Raw genomic sequence first — 14,311 nt, forward strand, 5'->3', positions numbered from 1 at the left:
CTTCCTAGAGATGACCTTTATGGCGGCTACCCTGTTCCCCATGGCTCCCTGGCTATGTACAGGCAGAGATGGCAGAGATACCAACCTGTGGTGGTAGTGGTAGTATTTGGGAGCTAGGGACTGGGGGGTCCCATGATGGTGGGAGAGAGGAAGAGAAATAAAAGGGGGAGGGGGTGAGGAAAGGCTCCTGGAACTGGCTGTGTAGGAGGAAGCCAGAGCCAGAGCCCAGACAGAGAGGACCGCTCCGAGAGAGGCTGCTCTGGACTCTTTCCTCCCATAGCACCATGGGGAGGGACGCCCCTGAGTAAGGGGGATGGTGCCACACCCTAGCAAGTGCCAGACTGTGTGCCTGTCCTATCTGGAGCGAAGCCCTATGCCCAGATCCTGTTGTCCTTTCTGCCACAGGTGTGTGTGTGTGTGTGTGTGTGTGTGTGTGTGTGTGTGTGTGTGTGTACAATGGTTGGGGGGGGGGGAAATCACAAGGACAAGGACAAGCCTGGCTGGACATTGAAACTCAACGTCCTACTGCTTTGGAAAGAGCAGAGCTTTGGACCCAAACAGACACATCAAACCCAAACAAACAGAGCTGATCCCTAATGGGAGGCAAGGTGGCATCAGGATGAGGGTTCCGAGCTGCCAGACAAGAGGCTGGGGAGACAGACACACGCTGTCTTCCAGCTCTGCCGGCTGCTCTCACACGCTGGCTGGCTCAGAGTGACTGCTCCCTGGGGTAGGTGAGCGATGAGCCGGGCTCCTAGGGCAGAGGGGTTGGCAGCAGGAGGATGCTAAGGTTAAGAGAAGCTGGTACGGGGATGCCAGCCACACGTTCAACCCACTCGCCAAGGCCTAGGGCTTGCTACACGCACCGTAACAGCACAAGAAACCCGTCACGTGGCCTGCAGTGAGCCACTTGCTCCTCAGCAGCTGTACGGCTGCCCGACCGTCAGACACAGACAGTCTTACCTGCAGGCCTGTATGCAAGAACACAGTCATGCATATGGCTGCACAGGCAGAGGTAGTCATAATACGTAATGGTACGCAGGGACAACACCGGAAGTCCATGGGATGCCCTCACAGAGCCACGCATATAAAACGTGGCTCAAGACGTGGCCACACACCCACAGTAGCACAAACCTTTGGGTATGGCCAGACAGGCCTTCCCATACATGTGATCATAGCTGCAGAGATCCATGCCTGTTCTTCTTCTGATTGGTTGTGGGCCTGGGCGCTGTCCCTCAGCTCTTCAGCTCAAGGCCAGCGCTCTACCCCTTGAGCCACAGCGCCACTTCAAGCTTTTTCTGCTTATGTGGTGCTGGGGAATTGAACCCAGGGCCTCGTGCATGCAAGGCAAGCACTCTACCACGGAGCCGCCTTCCCAGCCCGTGATCCATGGCTTTCTACACCGGCACACAGTAAAACCGAGTGTAGCATGGACACACAACCACACGCAGCTACACAGGCACCCTATCACGGGTGGGTAGCTGTATATGAAGATGCTTTCTGCGTCTGCACCAAGCCAGCCTCACACATCCCCACAAGGCCATGAGATACCATTAAGTCACACACACCACACCGTGCACGAAGCCACACCGCCATTCACATAGAGCCACAATCACGTCCTGATGCTTGACCATCGGCGCCGTCCTTGGTGCTGCGCATGCGCACACCCAGGCCCAGCAGGTGTATCTTTTCCTGCTGGGGAGCTCCCAGTGTGAGCTAGGCACACTGGAGGCCTAGACACAAAGGCACCCCTTGGAAGTAGACAATGGCCGGCTGCCGAGTGTCCCCTCCTGAGTCCTGGTGAGCGCTCCTTGCTGTGTTCTCCAGTAGCTTGGGGTGTCCTGAGGTGGTGGTGGGGGGCTGTCCAATGGGGGTCACAGCACAGGACACGAACGGTCTTCCATATTCTTCTCCCTCACTTGTGCTGGGGATGGGCAGTGTGTGTGTGTGGTGGTGGTGGGGTCCTGCCCATTTCCAGCTGATATGCACAGGGTTCCCCCGCTCTACACCCCACCCAAGGGAGAAAGAAACAAAGGCACAGTTGGAACTCCAAGGTGAAACAAGGAAATCATTTGCTTTATTCTGGGTTGTGGAAGCTCCGATATGAGTCTGAAAAAAACAAAAAGACACTATGGGTGGCAGCCTGCAGCCGGGCTGGCTGAGGATTAACAGTCTCCTTTGGCCATGGGAGACAAAAGGGCAGTGAAGAGCTTTGACCAGAGGCCTGGGGTGGGCAAAGTCAGGTCCCCTGGGGTGCCCTCCGCCAGGATCTGGAGTGGGGAAGGGGGAAGAGGGCTGAAGCACCTGCACCGTGGGAAGGTGTGGGCCAGGCTGTATTATTCCTCACCCTTCTCAGAGGTGCTGGGCTGGCGAGTGGCCCCCAGAGGCTTGGCCTCGGGGCTCGGCCGCGGTTCCCCGAAGAAGGGCCCCTCACCCTCCAGGTCCAGCTCTTCGAAGGATGAGCCGCTGGCCCCTGATTCGCTGTAACTGTGTTCACTCCGGTTATCGCCGTCCTCCCAGCCTCGGCTGCTGCTCACCCCGGGAGACAGGGTTGTGGCGGAGGTCTCCCGGCTGCCAGGGCTGGCCTCCAGGCTTAGAGAACTTGAATCACTCATCATGTCGGCTTCTGTGGCCAGGACAAGGGAGCAGGGGTTAGCATGACCACCACCATGACCTCCACCCCCCAACACACACACCTCCTCCCCTGGTTGGGGGCAGGGGGGGTGGGGCCAGGGGCTCATAAATAATACAGCCATCCTGGGGCTCAGGAGACCCATGCTGCCTGCTCTCTGCCCTCTGTCCTGACCGGGCTAAGAGAGGGGGCGGGGGGGGGGGGCAGAGGGGGAGAGGGCGCAGCTGGTATGCGCTCCTCTCCCTCCCCTGAATTAGCCGCAGCTCCCTGCGCTCCCACAAAGCTGGCCCCCACCCCCACATCCATTAAGGGCCACCAAGCCTTAGGGTGAAGAGCTAGGGGTGGAACAAAGAAATACAAGTGATGCTTCAGCGTCCCCCCCCCCCCCCACACACACACACAATCTTTCACTTCAGGCTCAGAGAAAGGTTGGTCCAAATGACAGAACATTGCCCATGAGGCATGAGGAATGAAGAATGGACCAGGAAGCCCACTCTCAAGGGTCACCCCCCCCCACCCCCTGCTCTTCCTCCTCCCCCCTCCCCTCAGAAAGGCCTCCCTAGGGAACAGCCGTATCCAGGAAGCCAGCTGACCCCAGCCCCTGGCCACTTTTTGTTGGTGGTGGTGGTGGTCGTGGGGCTTGAACTCTGGGCCTGGGCGCTGTCCCATAGCATTTCAGCTCAAGGCGAGTGCTCTACCACTTGAGCTGCAGCACTACTTCTGGTTTTCTGGTGGTTTACTGGAGATGAAGAGTTTCACAGCTTTTCCTGCCCGGGCTGGCTTTGAGCTGCGATCCTCAGATCTCAGCCTCCTGAGTAGCTAGGATGACAGGCGGGAGCCGCTGGCACCCAGCGACCACTGGTGTTTTCTATGCCACACCCCATGAGGACATCATCTCCTGATGACTGAGGGGCGGGGAAGCTGACACAGTATTGAGCTGGCTGATGGCCCAGGACACGCCTAAGCTGCCATGCCCAGGCCCAGGCCACCCTCCAAGCAAGGGACCCTGCATCTATGTCCAGTTCCATCTCAGATCAGAGGCAGTGAGCACAGGTGGGAGGTAAAATGGAGAAGGCAAAGGTCTCTGGCCCTGACATGTCACCTTTCTAGTTTAAGGTGAAGGGAAACAGCTGTTGAACATCATGGCAGGTGAGGGGTGGGCTTTCCCCGGCTCTGTCTCCATGGTGATAGAACTCTGAGCCAGGGGCAGCTGGGAGCTGCTTGGCCATTGGGCGAGCCTGGAGCTGTCCCTGAGCCTCAGCTGGTGCCTGGGGTGATGAGTGTAGAAGGATTTGGGGTCTTCTCCCTCAATCTACTATGCCCCCCCAGAAGATGCCCACTGAGAGCCAGGTGCCGGCGGCTCACGCCTGTCATCCTAGCTACTCGGGAAGCTGAGAGCTGAGGATCACAGTTCAAAGCCAGCTTGGGCAGGAAAGTCTGTGAGACTCTTATGTCCAATGAACCACCAGAAAACCAGAAGTGGCGCTGTGGCTCAAGTGGTAGGGTGCTCGTCTTGAGCTGAAGAGCTGAGGGGCAGCGCCCATGCCCAGAGTTCAATCCCCATGACCAACAAAAAAACCAAAAAAGATGCCCACTGAGGTCTTTACTGGCAGAGGTGGAGTGAGCCCCGGGGAAGGCCAGACTGCTGGTCTGGGGGGTCCTCCTCTTGCTTTGGGTCCCTGGGAGGGCTCCCCCGGGCTTTGTAGATGTTTCTTGCTGACAGGGGAAGAGAGCTCTAGTTCCTTACTCTTTTTTTCCCCTAGCCCTGGGGCTTGATCTCAGGGCCTGGCTACTGTCTCTGAGCTGCTTCTTTTTTGGGGGATGTCGGTCGTGGGGCTTGAACTCTGGGCCTGGGCGCTGTCCCTCAGCTCCAGGTGAGTGCTCCACCACTTGAGCGGCAGCACCAGTTTTCTGGTGGTTCATTGGAGATAAAGAGTCTCACAGACTTCCTTGCCTGGGCTGGCTTTGAAGAGCGATTCTCAGATCTCAGCCTCTTGAGTAGCTAGGATGACAGGTCTAAGCCACCAGCACCTGGCTTCTGAGCTTCTTTGGCTCAAGGCTAGTGCTCTATCGCTTTAGCCACAGCGCCACTTCTGGCTTTTTTTCTGCGTATGTGGTACTGAAGAATCGAACCCAGGGCTTCATGCATGCTAGGTAAACTCTCTACCACTGAGCCACCTGCCCAGCCCCTGTCCCTTACTCTTAAAAGCGGTGACCAGTGTCTCCGGAGGCTGCAGAGCAGATAGATACACACTGCGGTTTGGTTTTCCATTCACTGGCTCTCTCCAGACCGGACGGAAGCTAACCTGTTTTCTAACAGCCTGACTCCTCTTTTCTCCCTGATAGGCGAGGACTGCTCCGAAGACTGAGTCCAGGGGTGCAGCCCAGACCAGTGTGCCCCTGAAAATGACGTCCCTAACCATCCTCCCCAAGATCTGCACGGGAGGAGGGTCTCCCGGGGTCCCTGGGGAGAAGAGGTGGGGCAAAAACCAGCGCGGCACCTGAATCCCCAGGGCTGCCGCCACGGGGCAGGGGATGTGAAGGAAGCTTACCACAATCACCTCCCTCCTCCTCCTCCTCCTCCTCCTCCTGCCCACAGCCAATGCAGGATCAAATATGCATCGCTTCTCCGGAGCTAAATAATACATCAATGTAATAACAGGCAGAAGGCAGCTAATCATCCCCTTTCACCTCTCAGCCCAAGCCGGGGCGCCGGCAGGGAGGCAGGCGGGGACAAGCCATGGCTTGGGGTGGCCGGGCACCCGCTAGGGCCCTGCTGTGTAAGTTGGCACCGCACCTGGCAGCTGGGTGCAGAGTCCGCCCTGGGGCGTCGGGGCCAAGTCCTGTCGGAGGTGGGCAGACCCCCTGTGCCCCCACATTGGGGAGCAGGCAGGGGGGGAGGACAGGCCGGGGAGCGGAGGGAGGGTTGGGAGAGCCAGCTGCAGCGGGTGCCAAGGAGTCTTTTTTACCACCATTGGCAGGCAGTGTTTGAGAGCCAAGGGAGCCGGGTGGGAAGGGTTGGGCCACTGAGGGCGGAAGTGGGAGGTCACAGGAAGGTCAAGGTGCTCCTCCTTCCTGCGGGGGGGGTGGAGGGGGGACCGCTTGGGTTTGCTGACCTTGTGCCATGTCCCATGCCCCACAGTAGGGGCATGAAGAGTTCCTGCTGGGCACCACAAGGCAGAAGGGAGCAGTACCCCATGGAGGTAATTAAGTGGCAGATGAAGTTAACTGTGTTGGACACGAGCCCCTAGGGAATGATGACTGCCTCCCAGTAGCCTGCTCCCCATCAGCCCCCGCCAAACACTCGGCTCTCAAGGGTGACCTTGGCTATTCGAGGCTGGAGTGGGCAGTGTGCGCAAGAAGGGAAGGGGGCTGGGAGCCCGTGGCAGCTCGCGCTTGTCATCCGAGCTACTCAGGAGGCTGAGCTCTGAGGATCAAGGTTCAAAACCAACCCCAGGCAGTGATGTCCGTAAGACACTTATCTCCAATGAACTACCAGAAAACGGGAAGTGGCGCTGTGGCTCAAGTGGTAGAGCGCTCGCCCTGGGCTGAAGAGCGCAGGGACAGCGCCCAGGCCAAGTTCAAACCCCACAACTGACAAAAAAAAAAAAAAAAACCAAACGCAAAAAAAATCCCCCCAAAACTAAAAAAAAATCCACAAAATAAAACAAAAAACAGAAGAAGCAGGGAAGAGGACTAGCAGCTGGTGGCTCATGCCTATAATCCTAGCTACTCAGAAGGCTGAGATCTGAGGATCGAGGTTCAAAAGCCAGCCCAGGCAAGAATGTTCGTAAGACTCTTCTTTTGTTGTTCTTTTGCTTTTTGGTCAGTTGTGAGGCCTGAACTCTGGGTCTGAGTGCTGTCCCAGAGCTTTTTAGCTCAAGGCCAGCTCTCTACCACTTGAGCCACAGAACCACTTCCAATTTTCTGGTGCTTTATTAGAGATAAGAGTCACACAAGGGGGCTGGGAAGGTGGCTCAGTGGTAGAGTGCTTGCCTTGCATGCCTGGGGCCTTGGGTTTGATTCCTCAGCACCACATAAGCAAAAAGAAAAAAAAAGCCGGAAGTGGTGCTGTGGCTCAAGTGGTAGAGCGCTAGCCTTGAGCTGAAGAGCTGAGGGACAGTGCCCAGGCCCAGAGTTCAGGCCCCATGACCGGACCCCCCCCAAAAGAGTCACACAAGGGGGGAGAGGGGAGGCTGGGAAGGGATGTGAAGGGTAAACCAAAGGAGGAGGGTGCAATGCTTGGTAAGAAATGTATGCATTATCCTGCCCATGTAATTGTAACCCCTCTGTACAGTATGTTCACAAATAAAATAAAATAAAATTAAAAAAAAAAAAAGAGTCACACAAACTTTTCTGCCTGGGCTGGCTTTGAATAGCGATCCTCAGATCTCAGCCTCCTGAGTAGCTAGGATGACAGGCGTGAGCCACCGGTGCCCAGTGTCTGTGAGACTCTTAACTCCAGTGAACCACCAGAAAACCGGAAGTGGCGCTGTGGCTCAAGTGGTAGAGTGCTCGCCTTGAGCTGAAGAGCTCAGGGACCGCTCCCAGGCCCAGAGTTCAAGCCCCATGACTGGGGTAGAAGTTGTGGAGTTCAGCGTCACACAAGGATCTACCAAGACAGTGTACGATTGGGTCCTTTGGGATAGCCTGGGATCAGAAGAAGTCGTAGCAGGGGTGGGGGTGGCCTTGGAGTTGAGCAAGCAGCTTGCTGGCCTGGCCCTGGGTCATTATGGCTGCTAGCAGGTGCATGACCTTGCTCTGGTTTGGGGGAGGGAGGAATTCTGGGAGGGCCCATGAGCACCCAGGCTGACACCATAAGGGGCTGGCCCAGACAGAGGAGCCCCTTCAATGTCCTGGTTGCCAGGAGAGGGGCTCCAGGCCAGACCCCATCCTCGGCCCCCCTTCTTTCCGTACCTGTGCCGTCCGTCTGGGGATCACAGCTCTCCACAAGTCCTCTGCATTTCCGCTCTGTCTCCTTCACTTCAGGCACATAGAAATCTCCCTGCCGTGCCAATGGGCACACGAAATGGATCTGGTCTTGCTGGTAAATCTCCAGCCGAGGATGGGCACACAGCTTCCGCTCCTAAGGCAGAGTGGCAAGGGGATGGAAATAAGCCTAAATTAGGGCTCCTCGCCAACTTGTTCCCGCAGCCTCGGGAGACGGTTCGCCGCTCACTCCTTTCAGTGGGGTTGGCTGTGTTCCCCACCTTGTAACTCTCTCAACGTTCAAACCCCTATGGAGAGAGAGATGAAAAGTACCTCAGAGTAGGATCCCCCCCCCCCAAATGTCAAGTTGAGGTGATCCTAAGACTCTGGAGTTGATTCTCAGACATGGATGTCTGAGACCAAAAGACTGGTTTCAGAACCATGACACCCCAACTATCCAGAGCTGACAGGATGGCCGGGTTGTCAGACTTCCCATCCCACAACTCTCTGGCTCGGATATCCTCTTTCTCCTGGACAATGCTGACCTATACAGTGGTATTAGGTGAAGCCAGTGCCCCTGACCCTAGGGCCCCTAGTCCCTGCCCACAGTCCCCACTTCCACTCTTTTTATTTTGTTGGTCGTGGGGCTTGAACTCTGGGCTTGGGCGCTGTCCCTGCACTCTTCAGCTCAAGGTGAGTGCTCTACCACTTGAGCCACAGCACCACATCTGGTTTTCTGAGTGGTTTACTGGAGATCAGAATCTCACGGCCTTTCCTGCCCCGGGCTGGCTTTGAACCGTGATCCTCAGATCTCAGCCTCCTGAATAGCTAGGATGACAGGCGTGAGCCACCGGCGTCCTGCCCCACTTCTACTCTTTTTCCCCTTGCTCCATTTAGGTCTGTCTTTGAGACTCTCCAATGCGCCTTCCTGAAGAGGAGGAGGAGGCAGAGCCTGAGCGGAATGAGCAGGCAAGACATGCAGGTCTAGCACTGGCTATGACCCAGAGGGCTAAAGTATCAGCTTCTAAGGCCTTAAGCTGTGTGAGGCATACCATGCATGCCCCCCCCCACACACACGTCTTCTCTCTCTCTGAGTATGTGACACATTCCAGAGCTGCCCTGAGGAGGGCAGCCTCCCCCTCCCCCTTTCCTGTGATAGAGCACAATTACCCACCAAGACAACTGCGAGGCCCCTGCCCTGTCACCGCTCACCCGCCAACCTTCACAACGTGGCTATTTATAGCACCCACTGGCTCTCACCACGAACTCTGCAATGAGCCTTTCCACTTAACAGTAATGAGAGACTTATCGCCTGGCGGGAAGAAGCCACTCCAGGACTCCACTTGTCTGCTTGCCTGACCGATCCAGCACGGTTGACAACAAATGGGGGGGGGGGAGGGAGGGATGTAAAATGAACCCACGGTGGCAAGGGGAGGGGAGGATGGAGGAGGAAGGCTGCCGGAAAGACAAGATCCAGCCAGACCCTCGTGCCCGCGGGAGGAAGGGAGCATCCAGGGGGGCCACCCTGGGGGTGAGTGGCCTGGGCCCCCTCAGCTGTGAGCTCAGCCACAAACTCCACAGGTGACCCGGGCAAAGCCTTTGATCCTGAGCTTCCTTCCCAATGGTGAGGGCAACACCTTAGCTTGCTAGGTCAGTGAAATGAAGCCATTAGATTGAGTCTATTAATTTTTTTGTTGGTTTTTTTTTTTGAGGGGGGTTTTGTCGGTCATGAGGCTTGAACTCTGGGCCTGGGCGCCGTCCCTCAGCTCTTCAGCTCAAGGTGAGTGCTCTACCACTTGAGCCACAGCGCCACTTCCGGTTTTCTGGTGCGTTCATTTGGAGATCAGCATCTCACAGACTTTCCTGCCTGGGACTGGCTTTGAACCACGATCCTCAGATCTCAGCCTCCTGAGTAGCTAGGATGACAGGCGTGAGCCACTGGTGCCTGGCTCAAAATAGACTTTAAGACCAAATCTTTTTGTGTGTGTGGGTGAAGGGGCTTGGACTCTGGGCCTGGGCGCTGTCCCTCAGCTCTTCAGCTCAAGGCGAGCGCTCTACCGCTTGGGCCACAGCACCACTTCTGAGTCTAATATTCTGTGTCAATCTGGTTGCTGTCTGGGTCATCAAAGATGGTAGGGAGCGGGGGAGAGAAGTAAAGAAAGCTGGGAGGGCAGAGGGGATGTTCCGAGAAATTAAATCCTATGTCTACCTGGAGATTCCAGGAATGACGAGAACTCTAAGCCCTCCAACAGCCCCTCGCCGACAACTCTGGTCATCTCCCTAACTCTTCTTCTGGAGGAAATGCTGGCAGGAACAGGAGGGGGGGGAGTGAACAGTGATCTTTCCACCCTGGGCATCAGGGTGGGCAGTATCAAGGAGCCACCCTGTGCCACCTGCTCTGCCAGCCCCCTCGCTGGCAGGCGGGAGGCAGCTCCGTGGCTTCTCAGTGCATCTGCCTCCTCCAGAGAGCCCGGCTCTGAAGTTGCCTGGCTGTGGACAGCCCCGTTGCTATGGAAACTGCATCCTCCATCCTTGCTACTGCCTTCATCTCAAAGCCATGGGGGGGGGGGGAGAACAGAGACATGGGGGGAAGAGACAGAGAGGATGGAGAGAAAAAGCTGTGGCCTGGCGACACACAACTCTTCCTTTTCTGCTCATCTCGCTTGTCTCCTAGCCTCCTACACAGACAACTCCACAGCTGCCCAGGCCTGCCTCGCTCCGAGCCAGCTTGAACCCACCCCCTGCCACCTGGAGGCTTCTGGTCCTCCCTACTGGGGAGGGGAGGGGGGAGGGCTGGGGAGGGGGGGGGAATTTGGAGCTAATTAAAATCTCATTGACTGCTCAACCCCACAGCATTAAAAACACATGCCAGATCCTGTCAAAATTCGGGCTTGGGGTGGGGGCAAATGGAGAGGGAAGGAAGGAAGGAAGGAAGGAAGGAAGGAAGGAAGGAAGGAAGGAAGGAAGGAAGGAAAGGGGTGAGTTTCCCATCTCAGCCTGTAGGCTGTGAAGGGGCTTAGTCACTAGACTAAAGTGGTCCTTTCTGGGTGAGCCCTGGCACCCCAATCCCACCCCTTACCCCCCCCACCCTCCTCCAGCCCTGTGCTCTGTCCACTGAGCAAGAATGAGTCTCATGTCCACTGAGCAAGAATGAATCTCATGGGGAGCCGAGGATGGAAAGTGAAGCAGCAAGACTGGCCATATGCTTTGTCCCCGAGAGATGGGGCAGTGAAGGACAAGCCCTTTCTCTTCGGGCCAGGTGCGGCCTCTGGGGGTTGGGGGGGGGATGGGGGATGGGACAGGACAGCCATGGGATGGCTCTTGGGTCCTCACGACACAGCAGGAGCCCCAGCCTGTGTAACATGTCGATGAGCCAGTGAATATTGGAAAAGCATTGGAGGGAGGCTAGGCCAGCTGCCTCTTCGTCAGCTAGCCCCAGGGAGCCCTGGGAGAGGGAGGGCAGACTGTCAGTGGCCAAGGACACCACTCAATGCCATTTGGGGCTGGTACGGCTGGGGAAAGGAGCAGGTATGGGCCTGAAGTCCTCCAAAAAAACCTATAAGTACTGCTAGCACAGAGGATCCTGCCCAGCCATGACACCATTGGCCAACTCACAAGCCTACAAACCAGAGCATGGGCGCACGCGCACACACACACACGCACGCACGCACACACACACACACACACACACACACACACACGAGAGACCTCGATCATCAGCACACCCTACACCAACACTGACACAGGAGAGCCAGGGGATGAGAATGAGCAGCTAACCAGCTCATGAAAGGCCACCTGGAGAACACACCACAGATTCACTTCTCCTCACCTCCAGCTGAGCTTGACTTCCAGGCAGGGCCAAGCATCAACCTAGCTGCTCAGGGCTCCCGCAAAGAGCCGGATTGGCCAGGCGCCGGTGGCTCACGCCTGTCATCCTAGTTACTCAGGAGGCTGAGATCTGAGGATTGCGGATCAGAGCCAGCCCCAGGCAGGAAAAAGTCTGTGAGTCCCTCCCTTATTTCCAATGAACCACCAGAAAACCGAAAGTGGCGCTGTGGCTCAAGTGATAGAGCGCTGGCCTTGAGCTGAAGAGCTGAGGGACAGCACCCAGGCCCAGAGTTCAAGCCCTATGACCAGAGAGGAAGAAAAAAAAAAAAGCTGGACTGGTATGTTGGGCAAAGATTTTTTGTTTTGGTTGGTCTGGGGCTTGAACTCTGGGCCTGGATGCTGTCCCTCAGCTCTTCAGCTCAAGGCGAGCGCTCTACCACTTGAGCCACAGCGCCACTTCTGGCCTTTTCTGGTGGTTCATTGGAGATCAGAGTCTCACAGACTTTCCTGCCCGGGGCTGGCTTTGAACTCTGATCCTGAGATCTCAGCCTCCTGAGTAGCTAGGATGACAGGCGTGAGCCACCGGTGCCTGGCTCCTGTCCGTGGCCCTTTCCCTCTGGTCTCACTGGAGCGAGGGGCCTTGGGCCTCCCTGGTCATCCTTTGTGGCCCAGTCCTACACATTCCTTCATGCCAAGCTGAACAGCCAGGCGGCCAGGGAGTCGGTAAGCAGCAGCTGCTGCTGCGTCCTACCCGAGGTGGTGGGATCTCCTCACTGGGGGGAAGTGGTGCATGCTCATTTTTAATTACATAGACGCCGATGAGCGCGCCCGCCTGCACACAGCAGTCCCGGCGAGTGGGGGGGGGGGGGGCTCAGACCTCGGAGGCCCCTTAGGCAGCCGGCCTGCATGGCATGTGCAAAGTGTTTGGGGAGGGGCGGGGGGGACGGTGAGGAGGCCCAGCAGGCAAGCTGTGGCTAGATCACTGCACGTTGTTATTATTCTGCCTGGGAACTTCCGTCAACTTCCCTCTCTCCCTGATTCCCTCTCATCCATGCACCCCGCCCCTCGCCCCCCAGGCCTCTGGTCAGAACCTAGGCCCTGTCTGTGGGGTGATGGGGGGGGGGGGGTAAGGAATGTCTTCAGGAAAGCCCAAAGCTCTGGAACTGTGATGCGAAGGAAACAAGACTGTGAGGGAGGGGAGAGAGGTGGAGGACGTGGTATAGAGAGCCAGCCCTTAGTTGAGCTGTGGACACATGGGTAGCTTCCCTGTAAACCTCAGTTTCCCAAACTATGAATGAAAGGGATTGGGGCTGGGAAGTGGTAGAGCGCTTGCCTGGCATGCATGAAGTCCTGGGTTTGATTCCTCAGCACCCACATACACAGAAAAAAAAAAACCGGTGTTGTGCCTCAAGTGGTAGAGTGCTAGCTTTGAGCCAAAGAAACTCAGGGACAGTGCCCAGGCCCTGAGTTCAAGCCCTGGGACTGGAAAAAAAAAAAAAAAAGAGGGGGGAGGGAAGAAGATGAGAACAGATCTCCAAAGTAAGGAACTCCCCAAAAATGAGGTAAATGTGTACCTTGGAAAACCCCTAAAAGAATCCATAATGGGACTACCATAAAAACGAAGTCTTGAAAGCCTGGCGCTGGTGGCTCACACCTGAAATCCTAGTCAGGAGGCTGAGATCTGAGGATCACGGTTCCAAGCCAGCCCTGGGCAGGAAAGTCCGAGAGACTCAGATCTCCAATGAACCACTCAGAAAACCTGGCACTGTGTCCCAAGTGGTAGAGCGCTTGCCTTGAGCTGAAGAGCTGAGGGACAGTGCCCAGGCCCAGAGTTCAGGCCCCACGACCAAAAAAAAAAAAAAAAAAAAATTAAGTCTCCAAGGTAAGATAATCCATTTTGTTTCATATCAGGCAGCCAGTTAGAAAACACAATGGACATAAGCAACCAAGGGCTTCTTGGAATCAGATCTAGCTGGGGGCTCATTTGGGAGCCCCCTAAATGGCCAGGGATAGCAGGAAAGCCAGGCAGGCAGGGCCAGGCCCAGGCGGGAGCCAGGGGGAAAAGACTGGAGAAGGGAGAAGGTGTGAGGGAGCGAGGGGGGGGGGTGAGGCGCGGGGCCTGGCACCCCCAGCTTGCTGTGCCTGCCGCCACCGCTGCCTGAAGACTTTTCATTTTCACCTCAGAGCCGGCAGCTTGCCACACAATTTACACCTCTGCTCATCTCCCTGGTGCCACAGAGGCCCTGGCTTCCTGGGCAGCGCATGGAGGGGGGCCCCAGCGGCAGTCAAAGCATTTAGGGTGGGCTGGGGCACCGAGGAGCAGAGAAAGGATGATTTCCCCCTATAAACAGGCATTGGGACATGGCGTGGGGGGGGGGCCCCACACGCCCTCGTTCCTGAATGAACTAGCCACGCCCTTTCCTCTCCCTGGAGCCCAGATGGCCCCCCACACTACCCCATCCTAGCCATGCTCTGGTCTTCTTGTAGAGTGGGATCATAGGGCTGGGAAGGACAGTTTTGAGTAGCCCGGGGGACAGTCAGCCTGAGCTCTGGGTTGGTCAAGACGCCTTCCGCTGGGCACGGGTGGCTCACGCCTGTCATCCTCGCTACTCAGGAGGCTGAGATCTGAGGATCTCAGTTCAAGGCCAGCCTAGTCAGGACTAAGTCCGAGAGACTCTGATCTCCAATGAACCACCAGAAAACCAGAAGTGGTGCTGTGGCTCAGGGGTAGAGTGCTCGCCTTGAGCTGAAGAGCTGAGGGACAGCGCCCAGGCCCAGAGTTCAAGCTCCATGACCAACCAAAAAAAAAAAAAAGAAAGAAAGAAAGAAAGAAAGAAGATGCCTTCCACATCCAGAGACTACTAGATAATGGCCCTTTTATCATATCTCCTTCCCAAAACCCAGCGGTTCTTGGCAGTATCT

At 56.6% G+C, this 14,311-nt stretch overlaps 1 protein-coding gene across 5 annotated transcripts in view; it reads right to left on the bottom strand.

The window, feature by feature from the left end:
* Positions 1-2,055: 2,055 nt before the first annotated feature.
* The window catches only part of LOC138807672 (testis-expressed protein 264 homolog), a 33,467-nt gene continuing 21,211 nt past the window's right edge, over positions 2,056-14,311 (bottom strand). For 4 of the 5 annotated variants that reach the window (XM_069993440.1, XM_069993442.1, XM_069993441.1 and 1 more), the window contains exons 5-7: positions 7,550-7,718; positions 2,348-2,626; positions 2,056-2,109 (exon numbers count right to left, since the gene is read on the bottom strand). In XM_069993440.1, the coding sequence (XP_069849541.1) occupies positions 2,078-2,109; positions 2,348-2,626; positions 7,550-7,718 (480 nt within the window). In that variant the 3' untranslated portion in view covers positions 2,056-2,077. Of the gene's footprint in view, positions 2,627-7,549; positions 7,719-14,311 lie in introns of all 5 variants that reach the window. The other variant, XM_069993443.1, reaches the window with a different exon arrangement.

Source organism: Dipodomys merriami, unplaced genomic scaffold, assembly GCF_024711535.1.
Source record: "Dipodomys merriami isolate MVZ:Mamm:240054 unplaced genomic scaffold, mDipMer1.0.p SCAF_427, whole genome shotgun sequence".
Lineage (NCBI taxonomy): Eukaryota > Metazoa > Chordata > Mammalia > Rodentia > Heteromyidae > Dipodomys > Dipodomys merriami.